This window comes from Megalobrama amblycephala, linkage group LG19, assembly GCF_018812025.1.
Source record: "Megalobrama amblycephala isolate DHTTF-2021 linkage group LG19, ASM1881202v1, whole genome shotgun sequence".
NCBI lineage: Eukaryota > Metazoa > Chordata > Actinopteri > Cypriniformes > Xenocyprididae > Megalobrama > Megalobrama amblycephala.
Genome location: NC_063062.1, coordinates 4,638,996 through 4,658,566, shown reverse-complemented (window position 1 = coordinate 4,658,566; position 19,571 = coordinate 4,638,996). Strand labels below are relative to the sequence as shown.

The window sequence follows — 19,571 nt, the reverse complement described above, 5'->3', positions numbered from 1 at the left end:
TCTCCTGACATTGCTGTAGCAAGTACCAACTGAATGGTTTTTTTAATGCCTCCGAGCTAGATTTTGTGACTCAAAGGGTATGCGGGAAAGCAAATGTAATCTTGTAGCCTTTTTTGTGACTCAAACACGTGAACAAAAAACAAACCTCACATGCATGTCTGCGCTGGTGGACTACACAGTAGAATTACCTAGTACATGTAAAGTCGCAAACCACTGTATATCGAATGGTCGTCTGTGCAACAATCCACTGCAAGGGTATGTCTCCACTGTGCTAATTAATATCTACAGAGGTTCCCTAATATATAAATATATATATATGTATCAATCACACACACACAAAACACTTTCTGAATATATTTCAAGCACAGAAAAAAAAAAATGTATTTGTAATAATAATATAACTGTTTTACATTTACTCAGACCTCTGTTTGCAAATCACATTCAGAATATCATGCAAAAATCATTTAAACTGTAAGCAAATTTGCTTATGTTTTTCAATACATCATCTGATTATTATCACTAGCGTGCCGTTTTGCAGAGTAGACAATGTGAAAACTTCACTGTACATCAGCTCCTACCTACAAGCGGTAGATTTAGTTACGTATATAGATAGTCGTATAGTCACATATTTCAGTGCTGAACTGACTCAGACATAAGAGTTACTGGACTGCAGTAGTCTGCTACACTCTTCAACGCTCAGATACATTCTTTATAATGGCACACCAAGATGCTCTGATCTATTGTAAGTTAATGTCTTGTAAACTTTAATGTAAAGGTGTATTTGTACATTTTGCTGCCAATGTAAAGAGAAAAAAAAACTGTTGTGAAATGTATTTTTTGTATTATACATCACTACTGTTTTGTTGTTTTTATTATATTGTACATAAAAGCACTTTAATTTTAATTTTTTAAATAAAATGAATAAACCCACTGATTTTTACTGATTCAACATTATTTGGGTCAATTACAGTTTTGAAACTTGCAACCTAAAGTTTTGAGTCCAGTGGCATCTATCTATCTATCTATCTATCTATCTATCTATCTATCTATCTATCTATCTATCTATCTATCTATCTATCTATCTATCAGGCATAACATTATGAGCACTGACAGGTGAAGTGAATAACACTGATTATCTCTTCATCACGGCACCTGTTAGTGGGTGGGATATATGAGGCAGCAAGTGAACATTTTGTCCTCAAAGTTGATGTGTTAGAAGCAGGAAAAATGGGCAAGCGTAAGAATTTAAGCGAGTTTGACAAAGGTTGAACTGTGATGGCTAGACGACTGGCAGTGGATGCGTATGGGGCTGCATAGCTGCAGACCAGTCAGGGTGCCCATGCTGACCCCTGTCCACTGCCGAAAGTGCCAACAGTGAGCATGTGAGCATCAGAACTGGACCACAGAGCAATGGAAGAAGGTGGCCTGGTTTGATAATCACGTTTTCTTTTACATCACGTGGATGGCCGGGTGTGTGTGTGTGTGTGTGTGTGTGTGTGTGTGTGTGTGTCACTTAACTGGGGAACACATGGCACCAGGATGCACTATGGGAAGAAGGCAAGCCGGCAGAGGCAGTGTGATGCTTTGGGCAATGTTCTGCTGGGAAACCTTGGGTCCTGCCATCCATGTGGATGTTACTTTGACACGTACCACCTACCTAAGCATGGTTTCAGACCATGAACACCCTTTCATGGAAACGGTATTCCCTGGTGGCTGAGTCCTCTTTTAGCAGGATAATGAGTCCTGCCACAAAGTAAAAATGGTTCAGGAATGGTTTGAGGAGCACAACAACGAGTTTGAATTGTTGACTTGGCCTCCAAATTCCCCAGATCTCAATCCAATAGAGCATCTGTGGGATGTGCTGAACAAACAAGTCTGATCCATGGAGGCTCCACCTCGCAACTTACAGGATTTAAAGGATCTGCTGCTAACATCTTTGTGCAGATACCACAGCACACCTTCATGGGTCTAGTGGAGTCCATGCCTCGACGGGTCAGGGCTGTTTTGGCAGCAAAAGGGGGACCAACACAATATTAAGAAGGTGGTCATAATGTTATGCCTGATCGAGATATATATATATATATATTATATATAAAACCCAATTCCAAAAAAGTTGGGACACTGTACAAATTGTGAATAAAAACAGAATGCAATGATGTGGAAGTTTCAAATTTCAATATTTTATTCAGAATACAACATAGATGACATATCAAATGTTTAAACTGAGAAAATGTATCATTTTAAGGGAAAAATAAGTTGATTTTAAATTTCATGGCATCAACACATCTCAAAAAAGTTGGGACAAGGCCATGTTTACCACTGTGTGGCATCCCCTCTTCTTTTTATAACAGTCTGCAAACATCTGGGGACTGAGGAGACAAGTTGCTCAAGTTTAGGAATAGGAATGTTGTCCCATTCTTGTCTGATACAGGCTTCTAGTTGCTCAACTGTCTTAGGTCTTCTTTGTCGCATCTTCCTCTTTATGATGCGCCAAATGTTTTTTATGGGTGAAAGATCTGGACTGCAGGCTGGCCATTTCAGTACCCGGATCCTTCTACGCAGCCATGATGTTGTAATTGATGCAGTATGTGGTCTGGCATTGTCATGTTGGAAAATGCAAGGTCTTCCCTGAAAGAGACGACGTCTGGATGGGAGCATATGTTGTTCTAGAACTTGGATATACTTTTCAGCATTGATGGTGCCTTTCCAGATGTGTAAGCTGCCCATGCCACACGCACTCATGCAACCCCATACCATCAGAGATGCAGGCTTCTGAACTGAGCGCTGATAACAACTTGGGTTGTCCTTGTCCTCTTTAGTCCAGATGACATGGCGTCCCAGTTTTCCAAAAAGAACTTCAAATTTTGATTCGTCTGACCACAGAACAGTTTTCCACTTTGCCACGGTTCATTTTAAATGAGCCGTGGCCCAGAGAAAACGCCTGCGCTTCTGGATCATGTTTAGATATGGCTTCTTTTTTGACCTATAGAGTTTTAGTCGGCAACGGCGAATGGCATGTGTGATGCAGTGCCATCTAAGGGCCCGAAGATCACGGGCATCCAGTATGGTTTTCCGGCCTTGACCCTTACGCACAGAGATTGTTCCAGATTCTCTGAATCTTTGGATGATATTATGCACTGTAGATGATGATAACTTCAAACTCTTTGCAATTTTTCTCTGAGAAACTCCTTTCTGATATTGCTCCACTATTTTTCGCTGCAGCATTGGGGGAATTGGTGATCCTCTGCCCATCTTGACTTCTGAGAGACACTGCCACTCTGAGAGGCTCTTTTTATACCCAATCATGTTGCCAATTGACCTAATAAGTTGCAAATTGGTCCTCCAGCTGTTCCTTATATGTACATTTAACTTTTCCAGCCTCTTATTGCTACCTGTCCCAACTTTTTTGGAATGTGTAGCTCTCATGAAATCCAAAATGAGCCATGACATTTCAAAATGTCTCACTTTCAACATTTGATATGTTATCTATATTCTATTGTGAATAAAATATAAGTTTATGAGATTTGTAAATTATTGCTGTTATATCCTTTTTTATTCACAATTTGTACAGTGTCCCAACTTTTTTGGAATCAGGTTTGTATATATATATATATATATATATATATATATATAAACAAGACATATCATAGAAATAATAAAATAAAACAACCAGAAGAGCCAGAGGGAGAAAAGGAAAATAGATTAAAAAAAATTAAAAAAAAGTTATACAAGGTTACAAAAGATAGGAATTATAGTCTACCAGAAAAATTGACAGTAATGGAATCTTACTCACCCCCCAAAAAATTATGAATAATACTATTGTGTGTGTGTGTGTGTGTGTGTGTGTGTGTGTGTGTGTGTGTGTGTGTGTGTGTGTGTGTGTGTGTGTGTGTGTGTGTGTGTGTGTGATTAATGAAAAGATATACCATAATATCTCATATACATCAACCACTAATGGTCAGCTTATACATTTTAAGGACACTTTAGTTTTCATATGCTCACTTTTGATTTGTCTGAAAACATCCTTACAAATACATAACTCTCACTTTTCATATTTTCTATATGAAAATATAGAGACTATAGCGTCTCAAAAGAAGTTTGCATCAAGTGCTCACAAGCTCTAACATTTTACCGTGATAATGCTGCCATCATGTGGCAATTGTTGATAAACGACACTGTCATCCTTGACTGTAATCGTTGAGGTCATCGCAACCTGTTTCTTCCAGGTTAAATAAAGTAACAAACAATAGGTGACACAGTTACAACATCGTGATGCTCATATCCAGTTATGTTAATAATTAAGTTCCTCTAGGTAATCCCCTTGTGTTATTTGACGCAGGCTAAAAGTTAACTATGACTGAATCAAGTAAACACTTGAGTTAGTTTAAGACTTAGGTGCGGTGCCCTGTTTGCACAATGACACAGCCAGAGAGACAACGAAAAATAATAAAATTTCAGAAAGGAATTTCTTTAGGATACCTATTTATTTACATTTTGAATATCTTTAACCTACTCTGTCTGCAATTCAGAGAAAATGTCTTTGAATTCAATGGAATACAAGTGTAGCTATGTGGCGTGGACATTACCAAACAAAGGAAGGCAAATGTCCCTCAGCAGATAAAGAACAGTCCACCACACCTTGTAAGGGAAATAAAGTACCAGCGCCTTCCACAGAATGAAACCACGCACTGGCGTCTGGCGCGCGACGCAACTACGTCAACATGACCGCATTTCTGATGTCATTTTGGTGAAAATGGCTGATTATTTATTTAAGATAATTTTACAATAATCGTTATTAAATTTAATATTTATAAAAAGCAAATTTCTATTAGAAAGACAGAAATAGACAGAAATCTATTTGAAAAGCAAGATTAATAAATAGTATAGCCTAAGTTATGAATTTGTCTCTGTTTTTTAATTAGTATTTTCTGTTTTTAATTGTGTATCTTTTCTTATTATTATTCATTTTTATACTCTATAATGTGATATATCTACTGCATTCTTCTTTGGTTAATAGTTAACAGTTTAGTGTTCTCCCAGGCTTGTCTCTTATAGTTTTGGGCACTACTGGCTGGCCAGACTGGGAGACTAACGTAAAGTGGGCTGGTTCTCAGTTTGTTGTACACTTTTCCAACACGCCTACCTCCACAGCTATCCAATGACACACTAACTTGAGTTTAACTTGTTACACTGCGAGATAATGAGCGATCATCCAATCACTCATGCCTTCATCTACCACTAAGTTACCTGCTCTAGTTTGAGCGCGAGGTGTCCGCGCACCTGTTGGTGATGTACGCTACATGTTAACCTTTCATTCGGCTTTTCTTTTCGTCGTTTTATCACTTTCACGTGGGTTATTTGGAGCGGTGTCGTTGTACACAGGTGTATTTTGAATAAGCGTTTGTTTGTCCTCGTCAGGTGAAAAGATAAAGATGAACCAAACTGACCTTCGGAGACTTTTTGCAGCATGTGATGGGAATAAGTCAGGAAGAGTCGAATACGAGGACTTCACCAATGTTTGCCGAGAGCTTAATGTTCCTGCGGACGAGATCAGGACTTTATTCAACAAGTTCGACCTGGATGGAGACGGATATATTAACTATAATGATTTTTCGTCAAGCTTTCAGGAAGTTTCCGAAGCCCTCAATCTGGCTTTGTTGGGAAACGGTTTGCAAAGTCAGAGAAGCGCTTGGGATGAGTTTGAAAACACATTAGACGGAGATGTGGCCTTTTATTTGGGAAGGTAGGCTTGTATTTTGACTTGTGAAGTTCAGTATTTTGTTAAACTTTTACTTGTAATTAACAAAAGGATGCTCAAGACGATATAGTTAAGTTAACTAGTTTTTTTTAAAGCTAACTCAAGTTCTCAGAAATCTAGTGTGTGTGTGCGCATAACTATGATTTTGGGTCAAATGTGTACCCTGAAAGTAGTTAAATCTGACAAAAACACCTTTTTTTTTTTTTTTTTTTCTTTTTTTTCTCACTTATTTTTTGCACGTGCCCATTATTTTTAAACGCAAGTAGGCCTAGGCTATAAAAAGTTTTTGTATTTATTTTTTTTATTTTTTTATTTTTTTGTATATTTCTTATACAGTATTTTAGACCACAGATGCAAAAAAAATCCCACTATATTTATTAAATTTGCATAAAGTTTGGAGACTATTAAAAGAAGGAAATCCCCTCCCTTTAAAGGATTAGTTCAGTTTCAAATGAAAATTTAGCCAAGCTTTACTCGCCCTCAAGCCATCCTAGGTGTATATGACTTTCTTCTTTATGATGAACACAATCTGAGTTATATTAATACATATCCTGACACATCCAAGCTTTATAATGGAAGTGAATGGGGACCAACAAGTATGAAGCTCAAGAAAGTGCGTCCATCCAAAGCAAAACATGCTCCACATGGCTCCAGGGGGTTAATAAAATCTTTCTGAAGCGAAGTGATGTATTTGTGTAAGTAAACTATCCACATTTAACACATTATAAAGTAAAATATCTGCCTTCCGTATTTAACATGCGAAAAAAGCTTAACTGATGCGACGTTCACTGCCATTATAAAGCTTAGATTCGTCACAATATTTACTAATATAACTCCGATTGTGTTCATCAGAAAGAAGAAAGTCATTATATACACCTAGGATATCTTGAGGGTGAGTAAAGCTTGGGGCAGTTTTCATTTGAAAGGGAACTAATCCTTTAATTCAGTTCCTCCTCCCCCCATTTATAACGCTTATAAGTAGTTGTGTATAAAAACAAGTCTATGGTATCTGCCCATTGTGTATACGTGCAAGAATTTTAATGTTTTAATATACATTTAACCAACTATTTTGCCAATACCTGTCTTGACAACTGGATTTATCCAACCACATGAGATGCACTCATTCAGGCCTTGTGTATTTTATTGCTGTTCTCACTCTTTTCTTGTGTCAGCAGGCAGTGGGATGGATTGAGTGAATTGTATGAACAAATCCACTCCACATCAGATGAGCTCTTACTGCAGCAATATGAGGATCTCATCAAGGCCTTTGTGGCTGAGAGCAAAGAGCACAGGATGGAGAGTGAACAACTCGAGACCAGTCTTCGAAGGTGAGAGGAGTGTTTTCAGGATTCAGCTAGGATGCTGTGGTGTTTTACAACAGCTGTTTTGGCCCTTTAAGGTTATCATTGCCAATGAGTTCCCAGTCCGGCTGAAATATTATGAAGGACAATAGTAGTTGCACCTCGTTATAATTTCATGCACCTTTACATATTTGAAAGACATTTTTAAGCATTTTAATTGTTTATTTAAAATGTCATACTTGTGGCCCCTTGGAACCTCCTGAGGCTTTTTAGTGGGAGTAAGATTATCCCAGAATTTAAAGGAATAGTTCACCTAAAAATGAAAATTGTCGTCATTTACTCACACTCATGTTGTTCCAAACCTGTAAGGCTTTTGTTTATCTTTGGAACACAAATTAAGATATTTTTAATAAAGCCTGAATGATTTCTGACCCTCTTTTGACGGCTACGTAACTACCGCTTTGATGCTTCAAGAAGTTTGCAAAACTAATCCATATGAATTTAGTCCAAATTTTCTAAAGAGACATTATCGCTTTATATGATGAACAGATTTACTTTAGGTTTTGGAGGGTCAGAAATCACTCGGATATCATCTTTTGTGCTTAAAAGGTGAATAAAAGTCTTTGGAACAACATGAGGGTGAGTAAATGATGACAGAATTGTCATTTTTGGGTGAACTAACTCTTTAAACAGCTGTCCGTGTCAGATTAATGAATCCACATTAATATAATTGTGAACTTCCTATATACTACATTACATTGTATGGTGGTATGTTTTTGTTGTTGTCCAGGAAGTTTTTTTTTTTTTTTCTCTCTCTCTCTCTCTCTAGGCATTTAATGGATTCAGGATCTAAAGTTACATTATTAAAAGGAAGAAAAGCTTTTCCATTAAGGAAGGAGGAAATTGAAAATTAGTGTAGAGTTACTAAGCTTGTCCTCATATTTCTCAAGAATGTCTAATTATGTGGTTCGGTTCTGAGTGCTCTGTTTTCACAGTGAAACGCATTCCAGGCCTTTTACTGTGTGTTTAGCGTAAGGCTGTTTGTTTCACCTCAGGTCCACCTTACACAGTTGCAGCTTGTGTTCTCAAGAGTCCTGCCTTCATTCCTCCCTTCCCTTTCGTCAGACGTTTGCTCAACTGCACCCACTTGATGATTATGATAAGACAGTGTAGCTTAAAGGAGTAATTCATCTCTCCAGTAGTGGCTCCTCAGGGAACGTTTCTTTTGAGGTCTGGATTTTGGTTCTCTTGGTCTTAGGATACCCTTTAATGCATCCAAGACCGGTTGTTTCAAACTGCTTTCTGGAGAGAGACTTTAAAGTTGCCGTTCGGTTCTAAGAAGTTCAGGCTGTGCCTTTTTGCTTTTTGATGTCAACAGGACAGAGGAACTGACCAGCAGTCAGTTAGCAGAGATGGAGGAGGACTTGCAGCAGCAACTGGCCCGCACAGAAGAAAGGGTCAGAGAAGAGGTGAGAAGTCAGACAAGTTTAATATGCAGAGACTTATTATTGAGTTGGCACATTCATCTACATTAACAATAACATTTAACATGCAGATTAATGCAAAAGTAGGTAATGCTTTTCTGAATTCTTAATGATATTCAGATACGTTAAAGGTGAGACTTTTGGCCCTCTAGCGGTTAAACAAAACTACATGCATCATTTTGCATAAAACATTTTGGTTGTGCTTCAGCTTCGTGTGGCTCTGCAGAGTAGATAATGTGTTACAACTAACTCTTTTAGAGAGCTACATAATTGCAACTTATGTTCAATAATCAGTCTCACCTGTTGAGTAATAAAAACGCCATCTCTGCATCTTAGTTTTATTTTTTATTTTTTTTTATGGTTTTAGTTAACTATAATAACCAGGGCTTGACATTAACTTTTTTTGCTCACAGCCACTGTGGCTAGTGGTTTTCCAAAGTTACTAGCCACTCAGTACTTTCCCTGGCCAGTTTTGACATCGATACCATGGGGGAAAACGGCCATAAATATATTCTCATAATTTGGCAGCAGGTATATTAGGCTGCTGTCACTTTAAGATCTGACACATGGATCTGTTTTATTGTTAGACTTGCGTTAAATCACAACTGGCTGTGTTTGCGTGAATACTCGCCAAGACCGGCATTTTGACAATTTTGTGTGTATTTGACTTTGTGCAATAAGCAGCGAAAAACAACTCAATTTAGTACTGAGGTGGCTATGCTTAGGCAAAGCCTGCAGGAATGAGTAAAATTATGCCCAATACACACAATCCCATGCCGAAGTTCACCTACAATATTCATCTGGAGCAAATGAAATGCGTGAGGAGGCGGGTTTGTGTTTCAGATAGGCCTATTTCAGTATCAATATGTATCGAAAAGTTATATTTTTGACAACATTGCTTTTAGTTTATTATTTCGGATGCCTTTTTAAAAGACTACACTTTGAAAAATGTATATTTAGGCGATATATAAATTAAAATTTAACCCGCCAAAGTGGCTTGTAAGTGACTGCGTTACACGCCGATGCTGAAATCCACCCGCATTTGGCGGGTTGGCGGTTGTTAATGTCAAGCCCTGATAATAACCATGATTCATGCATGTAAATGTGTATGTTTGTGTTTCTGTCTTGCTATGTGGAAAAGGATTTCAGGTTCAGCTTCGTGCTCAGTGGTTCACCTTTATTCTTGTAGCTCAGTGAGCTGTTTTTAACTGGAAGGCCAGCCTGACTCTGTGCGCACAAAGGCTTCTCTATGAGAGCTTGTAAATGCCTCTTTATTAGGCCTGTGCATATAAGGAAAACACTCTTCTTGGGTTTCATGCAGGAGCAGAAGAAATTGGATGAATCCATTGCTATGCTCCAAATCAAGCATGAGAATGAGCTGGCAGACCTGCAAACAACAATAGAGAGGCTCACAAAGGTGAGATAATAATGTGGGAGTCTCATTTGAATGCATGTGGGTTTGTCTATATTTTGTGTATAAGTTTCATTGTGATTCTTACGTTCTTATTTTAGCAATATCAAGAGGAGTCAAAATTAAACAGCCCCAGAGAAGATGCCATCAAACTGAGAGCGAAGATTAGAGATCTGATGCAGGTATGAATCAGATTCCTCTCCACCATTACTACCACATGCAGTGCCCTTCAAAAATGTTTGAACCTTAGGGGAGAGTGAGGTAAACTCTGCAAATTTTTACTTAAATTGATAGTTCAGCCAAAAATGAGAATTCTCACTGTATTCTGAAACTAAGGATTTCTTCTGTGGATAAAAGAAGATATTTTGAAAAAATGTTTTTTCTTCTCTCTTCATACGATGAAAGTCAGTGGGGTCCAATTATGTTTTTGTTCCCAACGTTCTTCAAAATATCTCTTTTGGAGACTTGAGACAAAGGTGAAACGATCACATAAGGCCATAGAAATGACTTCTCTAAGTAGTCTAAGAAGATTATGGTAGTGATTTACACTTCAAATAAAAAAATTGAAGAAAACATGGGCCCTCTTTTAAATATGTGATCAAATGATTATGAACTGTTTGTTAGAGGCATCACAGCTTATCCACTGACACATCTTAGCCCAATCTGTCTGAATTTTGTGGAGCAGATTACCCCTTATTCTTTATTTGTAAAATAAGTGTTGGCACCCTAAATACCCATTTGAGACATTTGTGACCTACAGATTTTGTTTCTCTGCAGGAAAATGAGGAGCTGAGGAGTTCTCTTATGAAAGCCCAGATGAACGTCTCAATTCTCCAGCTTGAGTTGGACAGATTGAAGAATGCCTTCACTGACCAGAAACTCCAACACGAGAGGTGAGAACACTGATGCTTCAATGCATTTAAACAGGGTTTGTGGTTCTCACATAGCCTCCTTTGTGATTTATCCCTCTGGTCCTCTTCAGTCAAAAATGACCAAAATGTTAGCTTTTTTTGCTTCATCAGGGGCCGTATTCACAAAACATTTTATCTTGCCACTAAGAGTTCTCCTAAATAGCAGTAAAAGTTCTTAGCTAAGAGTTTTCCCTTAAAACCTATTCACAAAGCTGCTGAGACAAACTTTTACTAAGGAATAGACTGAAGTCTTAAGCTAAGAGTGAGGGCGGGGTTGACCTCGTTGCTATGGGGTATACACACAGTGATTGGCTGATGGGGAGGAGTCAGCGATTTAATCATAGAAATATTGTAGAATGAGGTGTCATGTTTCCACATTCAAATAAAGGTTTTAAAATACAAATGTTGCCATAGTCAAAATAAAATGTTGCCATAAAGGTTTTAAAATGTAGGTTAAGTTTCACTTATTAAACTAGTGTATGTACAGTTTTAATATAATATAATAAATATAATATTATATATATATATATATATATATCTCAGAGGTCGCGTTAACCGAAAATTATCCGTCATTGACGGAATTTTTTTATCAATGACGGAAAAATCTGAAGGCCGTCCGTCACGTTGACAGATTACACTGAGGGTGATATATATTGTAAATTGTAACTGTAATTCCCACCCCTGTCCAGTTGGTGGCGAGTGTGCTCCAATGTAGCTACAACTAATCTATCACGCCACATTAAAGAGCGCCAAAATGGTATTTATTGCTTGAATTTCTCAATGAAATGGACAGAATTGGAAATCTGAGACTTTGTTCCATATCAAAAGCAACACAAAGCTTTAAGCCTATTGCGATTTTAGGCCTATTGGATGGGAGGCGCACTAGTTTATTCATCAACTGAAAACAGCATATAGCCTACCAAAAGATCCAATGGGATTTACGAATCAATACTGGTCTTATGAATGTGACCAAAACAGCAAGAAGACATTTTAATTGTTTATTAATAAAGTAATGTTTTCTGAATCATTGTCGGTTGCAAAGATGAAGTTGACATTACTGACTCTCATCATCTCCTCATAGTGCAAGCGCCTAGAAAGAGAATGCACTTCATACGGTTTAGACTACATAATCAGAGTAGCCTATTTCTTTTCGGTATGAATTATTTAGTTTTCGTTAAAGTAGATATTTCAAGCTTTCTATAGATATTTTTCTCATGTCTGCGAGGCAAGCAGCCGCTGAGTTTCGGTTCATTTAGCCTATAAGACGCGCTCCAGTTCACGCGCCAGTGATCGCGCCCGCGCCTCCATGTCATGATTATATTGTCTGCTATATTTGCTTCTTATTTATTACATCCAGGCAATTGGTTAATGAAACATTTATTAAAATTAAAATACAATTTTTACAAAACGAAATTCACTTTAAAGAAAGACTTTCTACAAAACAAAACTTAATGAAGTGGTCAAAATAATGTCTGACCTGTCATTTTAATTTTCATATTTTAATTATAATAACACATTTAATTGCTTTTATTTTTGTTCAAATGTGAACAAAAATAAAAGCAATTAAATGTGTTATTTTAATTACAAGATGAACATTAAAATGACGGGTAATAATAGATTATGACGGATTTTTTACGACCCTGTCCGTCAAAATGACGGACAATGTTAAAGTCTAACGCAACCTCTTATTTTTATATATATATATATATATATATATATATATATATATATATATATATATATATATATATATATATATATATATATATATATATATATATATATATATATATATATATATATATAATTTTTTTTTTACTCCTATTCAATCATTTGTAAGTGTGAACTCATGAAAACCACTGCCACAGGTAATCAGACAATATTTATTTATTTGTTAAAGATTTTTATTTTTTTTTTAACTCCTATTCAATCATTTGTAAGTGTGAACTCATGAAAACCACTGCCACAGGTAATCAGACAATATTTATTTATTTGTTAAAGATTTTTTTTTTTTTTTTTTTTTTTTTGGCGTCTCATCGTAGATTCAAATTTATAAATCAAAATGTATTGCATTTTTTTAAGAAAAAGTTCAGCACCCAAGGCTCTATCCTCTATTCCCTCAGTGGTCTACAGTGTCTTTGGGTGGATAAGGATTGTTTGTGATTTGGTCTTAGTGATTTAGGAGTCCTCTTGATTACTCCTAATGTTTCACAGATTTAGGAGCTAGTTTTAGCGCTAAAATGCTTTGTGAAATACTCTTAGAGCAAAAATGTAGGACTGACACACCCATTATTTTTAAGAGTTTCTCCTAAATCGGCAAGTTAGGAGCTACTTTTAGCCTTAAGATGTTTTGTGAATACGGCCCCAGATGAATAACACAAAGCAAGTTTTTGCAAATGTGTGAAATAATAAAATTAATAATTCAGCCACAAAGTAGAAAAAAAAGCAAAAAAAAAAAAACGCAAGAAAGAGGTTACACGAGTACAAAACAGACACACCCACTCAAACACACACTCACTTACACACACGCACACAACACACTGTTATACACACAAATGAACCGGTGTGGCTGTAACAATATGGTAAAATGAGCCAAAACATTTCAAACAAAAAATCTAAACCTTGACAAAAAGTAGTCTTTGAGAATATCTAAGTAAAAATCCAAATCCACAACTTAAAAAAAAAAAAAAAAAAGGTCTAAAAACCACTAGAGAATTTATAAGCCACTTTATATACAGTAGAACTATATTGGAATCTAGTGGTTACAACATGGCATTACACAAGTTTCTTTTTTTTTTTTTTTTGTACTCCCACCACATGACACTAATCTACCTTCAAAAAATTGGATTTTAGATACCTTGTCTCTATTTTAACAATCAATCAATCAATCAATTAATTAATTAATTAATTAAGTAATTAATTGAAATTTAAAAATATATTAGGAAAAAAATGTGTATTTTCAATTGGGAAAAATGATAAAATACCATAAAATACCATCAACTTTAATCAAAATATTATTGAACAAAAATATATTACATTGTTTTTTCTTCTCAGAGAAAGTGATGATCTTAAGAAGATGGTGATGGAGTACCAGTCTTATTCCAGCCATATAGAAATCCTCCAGTAAGTCAATTCAGTCATTCTTTGTAATGGACAAATGATTCAAAATAGTCCAATGAAGAAATGGATTTCTTGTTTGCTTAGATATGTAAGGTTTGACTCTTTCCCCTCCACATCAGGGAAGTGAACAAAACGTTGTATGACAGCAATGATGGGTTGCGCTCTGCTCTGAGCCAGGATAATTCCTCTACAAAAAGACGGGTAGCTATTTAATTGGTTTTTAATTAAAGTTGGTACTGCGTTTGTTTTAACCATGATCAAATATTTGGATTTCCATCGTAAAAGGAAATTGGCAGTGTTTATGGAATGCATTTTAATGTACACAATATCTGTCCTCATTAAATGTTTGCTCTTCTGTAGCTCTCACCAAAAAATGAACTTCCTCCTAGGAAGATGAAACCACTTCGACAGAGTACAATGAATCAGAGCGGGTAATTATGCCCTCTATTGTTTGCTCTGTATATTTTTCTGTCAAGGTACATCTGCAACAAATACAGAGTAAACATTCAAGATGCTTTGTTGTTTAGCCCTATATTATATTATATTATATTATATTATATTATATTATATTATATTATATTATATTATATTATTATTTTTTTTCTTATGGATAACATTTGTCTTATCAATTTTTTAGCTGATAGATATTATACACATGTATAATTATTTAAATTTTTTATTAAGTTTCACTAATGAAGACGACACTATGGCCCTGGTCAAGTGCTGGGCTGATAAGTATTTGGACAGTGGCGTTTCCCTTCAGACAGACGCCGAGCCGATGTCGGGCAGCGATTATGACAGTGAAGACAGCCATAATTCAGTAGAGACGGTGCATCATAGTTATTCTTCTATTCCATCTGAACTGGAGGCAAGTCTTCAGCTTTCATACTTTGTGTATCTGTATAATTAATTTCTGGGTTAAATAACTAATGTTTTTTGTAGGTGTCAGAGCTGAAGTCTGAAGCTTTGGGATCTGTAGCTCGTAGCACAGTTGGCTCAATATCATCCTCACTTCGGCGGCGCTTATCTGCTTTTCCTGTCAAGGTAGTTCTTGCTTCTCTTATGTACTCCCTAGTTTTTACACATCTTATTAGATTGTAGTATACTGTAGTAACTAAGTATAGACGTTTTTTAGTAAGCTCACTTAAAGGTGTAATATGTAAGAATTTTGCAGTAAAATATCCAAAAACCACAATGCCAGTGTTAGATATTTTGTTCACTTGAGTACTTGAAACATCCCAAATGTTTCCAACTATTTGTAAATGGTGAGAATTGCAATTTTAACCAAGGCTGTGGGACGTGTGAGGAGTCACCTGTCAAGTGCATCATACCCTCGGTTTCCGTTTTTTTGTAGAAACCATGGAAACACCAGATGCTTTAATATATTACATGTTTTAATAGGCAAGGGAACAACTGTTTTGATATTTATAGACAAACTAATTATTGTTACATAGTTCAACACGTTTAGTCTTATTGTTTAAATCTAATGGTAATTTTTTTTCTTTTTTTTTTTTTTGCAAGTACCATGCTTTTCCATGCCTCAGAGAAAAACACTTGTCAATTAGCTAACATGGCATAATCAGATGCAGCTTTATTTTTAGGTTGTGTTTTTTTTTTTTTTTTTTTTTTTTTTTTCAGAATTTTCTCCATCATACAATACGTTTTAAAATTAATTGCATAGAGGTTATTGACCTCTAGCGGACAGAAAATCTTACATATTGCATCTTTAAGAATTTTTGAAAGATTTAACCAGAAAGTTTCTGAATCATATGTAAATGTAAGACCTATTGTGTCATTTTTAAACTGCTGTGTTTTTATTTTATTTATTTATTTATTTTTTTGTATTTGTGCAACTCTTGTGTAACTTGTAATTCGGCTCTTGTCATGAAAATGCCTTCAGCTGCTGACATGGCTTTCATCACTACTACTACTACTACTACTACTCCCTAGTGTTGGTGAAAAACCATAAATGCCGAAAGTGTGTTTGGTTTTTTTGGTTTTTTTTGTTTGTTTGTTTTTGGGTTATGGGCCAGTTGGCAAGTAACTTTATTTACTCCAAGGACTCTTTTTAGTAGCATTTGGCAAGTCTTGATTTTGGATCCTCTGAATAATGATCACATGCTGTGTAATATATTATGTTTGTGATAGACCAGTGGTTCTCAATCAGGGATCCGGGGGCCTTAAGATCACACAAAACGATTTAAAATAAGACCAAACAAGCATTTAAAATAAGCTAAAACAACTGAAAATAAAGGTGTGTTTTTTTTTGTTTGTTTGTTTTTTTTTAAATTCCCCTCAACTTTTCTTCATTTGAAGAACCAGGATTCTCTCAGCCTTGAGAAACTTTTATATGATAAATGACATTTGATCACAAATGTTTTTTTCAAGACCTGGAATGAATTTAAATTACTTGGTGTATAAAAATGCCCATGGAGTTTACACTTTTCTAGTTATGGCAAGCTCTAAACATTTTTTACTCAATTTTCTAGCCAATAAAATATTTTAATCTATCTAGTAAATGAAAAATGCACTGTGATGGACTCTGTATGTTTGTTCTCTATAGCAAACTGAAGAAGACTTGCATGACACAGAAGATCTCTCTCCAGTGTACCGTCTGGTGTTGGCTGGGGATGCCGGGTCGGGAAAATCCAGCTTTTTACTACGGTTGAGTCTTAATGAATTTAGAGGCGATATACCAACCACTCTTGGTAAGAACATACAAACATGTCACTTTTGAATGTGCTTTAATGCTACCACATGAATACAGTATGATGATGGAATCTAAATGGCTCAATTCATTCTTGCAGGTGTTGATTTTCAAATCAAGAAGATGCTTGTAGATGGAGAGAAAACAAACCTTCAGATCTGGGACACTGCTGGACAGGAAAGGTACAGTAGTATATGACTGATTTGAGAACCAAGTACATGGATGGTTACAATTCTTAATTATGAATGTCAAGTTACGAGTTGCAGTCTGACACGTCCCCCATCCTGTCTTTGTCATTTTTAGACTTTGAAAATTATGCCCTTTTGTTGTATTTGCTTTTATTCAACGAGGACACAATGGATCAAAAGTGACAGACATTTATTATAATGTTACAAAAGATTTTTCAAATGTTTTCAAAGAATTCTGAGCAAAGAATGCATCATGGTTTCCACAAAAATATTAAGCAGCACAACTGTTTTCTACATTGATAAATGGTTTCTTAAGCATCAAATCAGCATATTGGAATGATTTCTGAAGGATCATGTGACACTGAAGACTGGAGTAATGATGCTGAAAATTCAGCTTTGATATCAGAGTTATAAATTACATTTTAAAATATTAAGATAATAGAAAACCATTTCAAATTGTAATTTCACAAATTACGGTTTTACTGTGTTTTTGATCGAATGCATGCAGGCTTGGTGAGCATAAATGGCCTTCAAAAACACAATCTTACTTCCCCAAATTTTGAACAATAGTTTATGCTAAAACATTTAGTCAGCTTGGTTAGTGTTTTGAGCTTTGACAATAATTTAATTGCAATCTGAGTGAGTTTTACATGGGTTAAGCTACGACTGTCCCTTGAGTCCTGTTTAACAAATGGCTCGTGTCCCATTTGATTACATGGAGCCAGCCACTGGGGGTGATCGAAATGCTTTGGCTTCACTTTTCAGGACTTGGGCGACACTTGTTTTCAAATAATCAATGTACCGCATGTGTCAGAATTTATTTTCTGTGGAAACCTGTCACGTCACTCTGTGTATACATGAACAGGAAACATGTTTGCAGTAAATAATGGAATATTAGCAGGCATGCAGGCCTAGGGTTTAAATGTGATTCTTGAATGTTGGAATCTTGACCTGTAACATTATAAATGAATTATTTTGAGGACTTTTTTACATGAAGGAATCTAATTGTAAAAGGTAATTCCTGTGGGATGTGCAGATTTCAAACCTTTGATTTGTGGTTGAGATAAAGTGCTAAAGATAAACTGTTTAAAAGTTTGGGGTCATTAAAGGTGCTAAATGGGATGTTTTGTTTTATACATTTTTGCAATATTACTTAAAACTGTCTTTACTAACTGATAAAAGACTATTTATTAGGTGCACTGAAAGGAATAATATTAATATACATCATCTGTGCACGAGGTAGGGCCTTAAAAACATCAGCCAATCGTTTACGTGATCATCGCGTAAACGATTGGCCCTCTGGCTTGTCAATCACTGCCATGACGTTCCTTGCGAGAGGAGCGCGGCTGCGCGCTCCAGTAACTTTCCACACTCCACAGGCGCCATATGCAATGTTTTTGTCAGGAGACGGGAATAACAACTGCAGATTATGAGTTACCTGCGGTGAGTCCGACATAATGAATCCACTAACACGACACGGCGAATGCCGGTGGTAAACACTCGTGTTCCAATACTCGTGCACGAGTTTTGGGAGGCGTTCCTTTGAAAGGAGCTGTGAAGGAGGGGGGTTGTTCTTACGCATGCGCTCATTTCAAAAACTCACTAAGTCTTTGGTTTCTCAGTCGACGAAAAAATCCTCTCTATCACCTTTAAGTTTTTAATGTTTTTGAAAAGACTTGTGCTCACCAAGGCAGGATTTATTTGATCAAAAATACAGAACTAATATTGTGAAATATTACCATTTAAAGTGCTTTTTATAAGTGTAATTTATTCCTTTGTTGACAAAGCTGAGTTTTTAATCATTACTCCAGTCTGTCAGTTTTGCTGATTTTAATGTTTTTGTGGAAACTTTTAAATGCAACTTTAATGCACATTAATTTTCAAAGTTATTTCTTTTCTACAGGTTCCGCAGCATTGCCAGGTCATATTTCCGCAAAGCACATGGAGTGCTACTGCTGTACGATGTCACGTCTGAGAGCAGCTTCCTGAATGTTCGTGAATGGGTGGAACAGATTCGGGTACGGTGACAAATTTTTACTGACTTTTACATTTCCCTAGTATTTGTAGTCTAAATCCTGAGTTTACCCCTCACAGGAGTCAACAGATGAGGACATCCCAATGTGTGTAATAGGGAACAAGGTGGATTTGAGAGCAGAGAGGCCACAGGGAAGCTGTGTGAGCTCTTTCCATGGGGAAAAGCTTGCTATGGTGAGTCTAGAGTCCCAGATTTATGTGGAAAGAACATAATGACCATCACGTTGTCAATTCTAATGGCTGCTGCCCATGACAGGCTTACAATGCCATGTTCTGTGAAGCAAGTGCTAAAGAGGGGACGAACGTCGTCGAGGCCGTTTTACATTTAGCAAGGTAAGATCAGTTCTCAAAAACGAAGTAAAGATATGAAGTGTTTTGAGGTTTCAAATGTCTTCTAAAAACATCACAGAGAAGTAAAGAAACATGCAAAACTGGGGCGGCGGTCAGTGTCACAGGTCAAGCTCAGTCTACACAAACGGAAGAAGACGCTGAACAACTGCTGTGGAGTCTAAGTCTGGCAGTGAGATCTTGTGTATATGTCTTAAATTTATTTTAATGTCAGTGCTTTGTAGTAAAGGTCACTTTTTAAATAATTATTGCACATTATATAATGACCTTTAATGGAAAAATGTTAATAAAACCTTTCTTTTAAGCAAT

General features: G+C 36.3%; 1 protein-coding gene across 3 annotated transcripts; it reads left to right on the top strand.

Annotated features, from left to right (window-relative positions):
• The first annotated feature begins 5,134 nt into the window (after positions 1-5,134).
• On the top strand, positions 5,135-19,570 carry zgc:162879 (ras and EF-hand domain-containing protein). 3 transcript variants are annotated; one of them, XM_048168779.1, is made up of 18 exons: positions 5,135-5,291; positions 5,419-5,743; positions 6,931-7,086; positions 8,438-8,528; positions 9,865-9,960; positions 10,056-10,136; positions 10,732-10,847; positions 13,920-13,988; positions 14,105-14,186; positions 14,346-14,416; positions 14,670-14,853; positions 14,928-15,029; positions 16,549-16,693; positions 16,793-16,874; positions 18,784-18,898; positions 18,975-19,088; positions 19,171-19,247; positions 19,324-19,570. In XM_048168779.1, exons 2-18 carry the CDS (start codon positions 5,433-5,435, stop codon positions 19,424-19,426), a joined length of 1,995 nt encoding a protein of 664 aa, XP_048024736.1. In that variant the 5' UTR covers positions 5,135-5,291; positions 5,419-5,432; the 3' UTR covers positions 19,427-19,570. The 3 variants fall into 3 exon arrangements, with proteins under 3 accessions (XP_048024736.1, XP_048024735.1, XP_048024737.1); XM_048168778.1 differs by having other exon boundaries at positions 5,216-5,743; XM_048168780.1 differs by having other exon boundaries at positions 5,218-5,743; positions 6,934-7,086.
• Position 19,571: the final 1 nt, after the last annotated feature.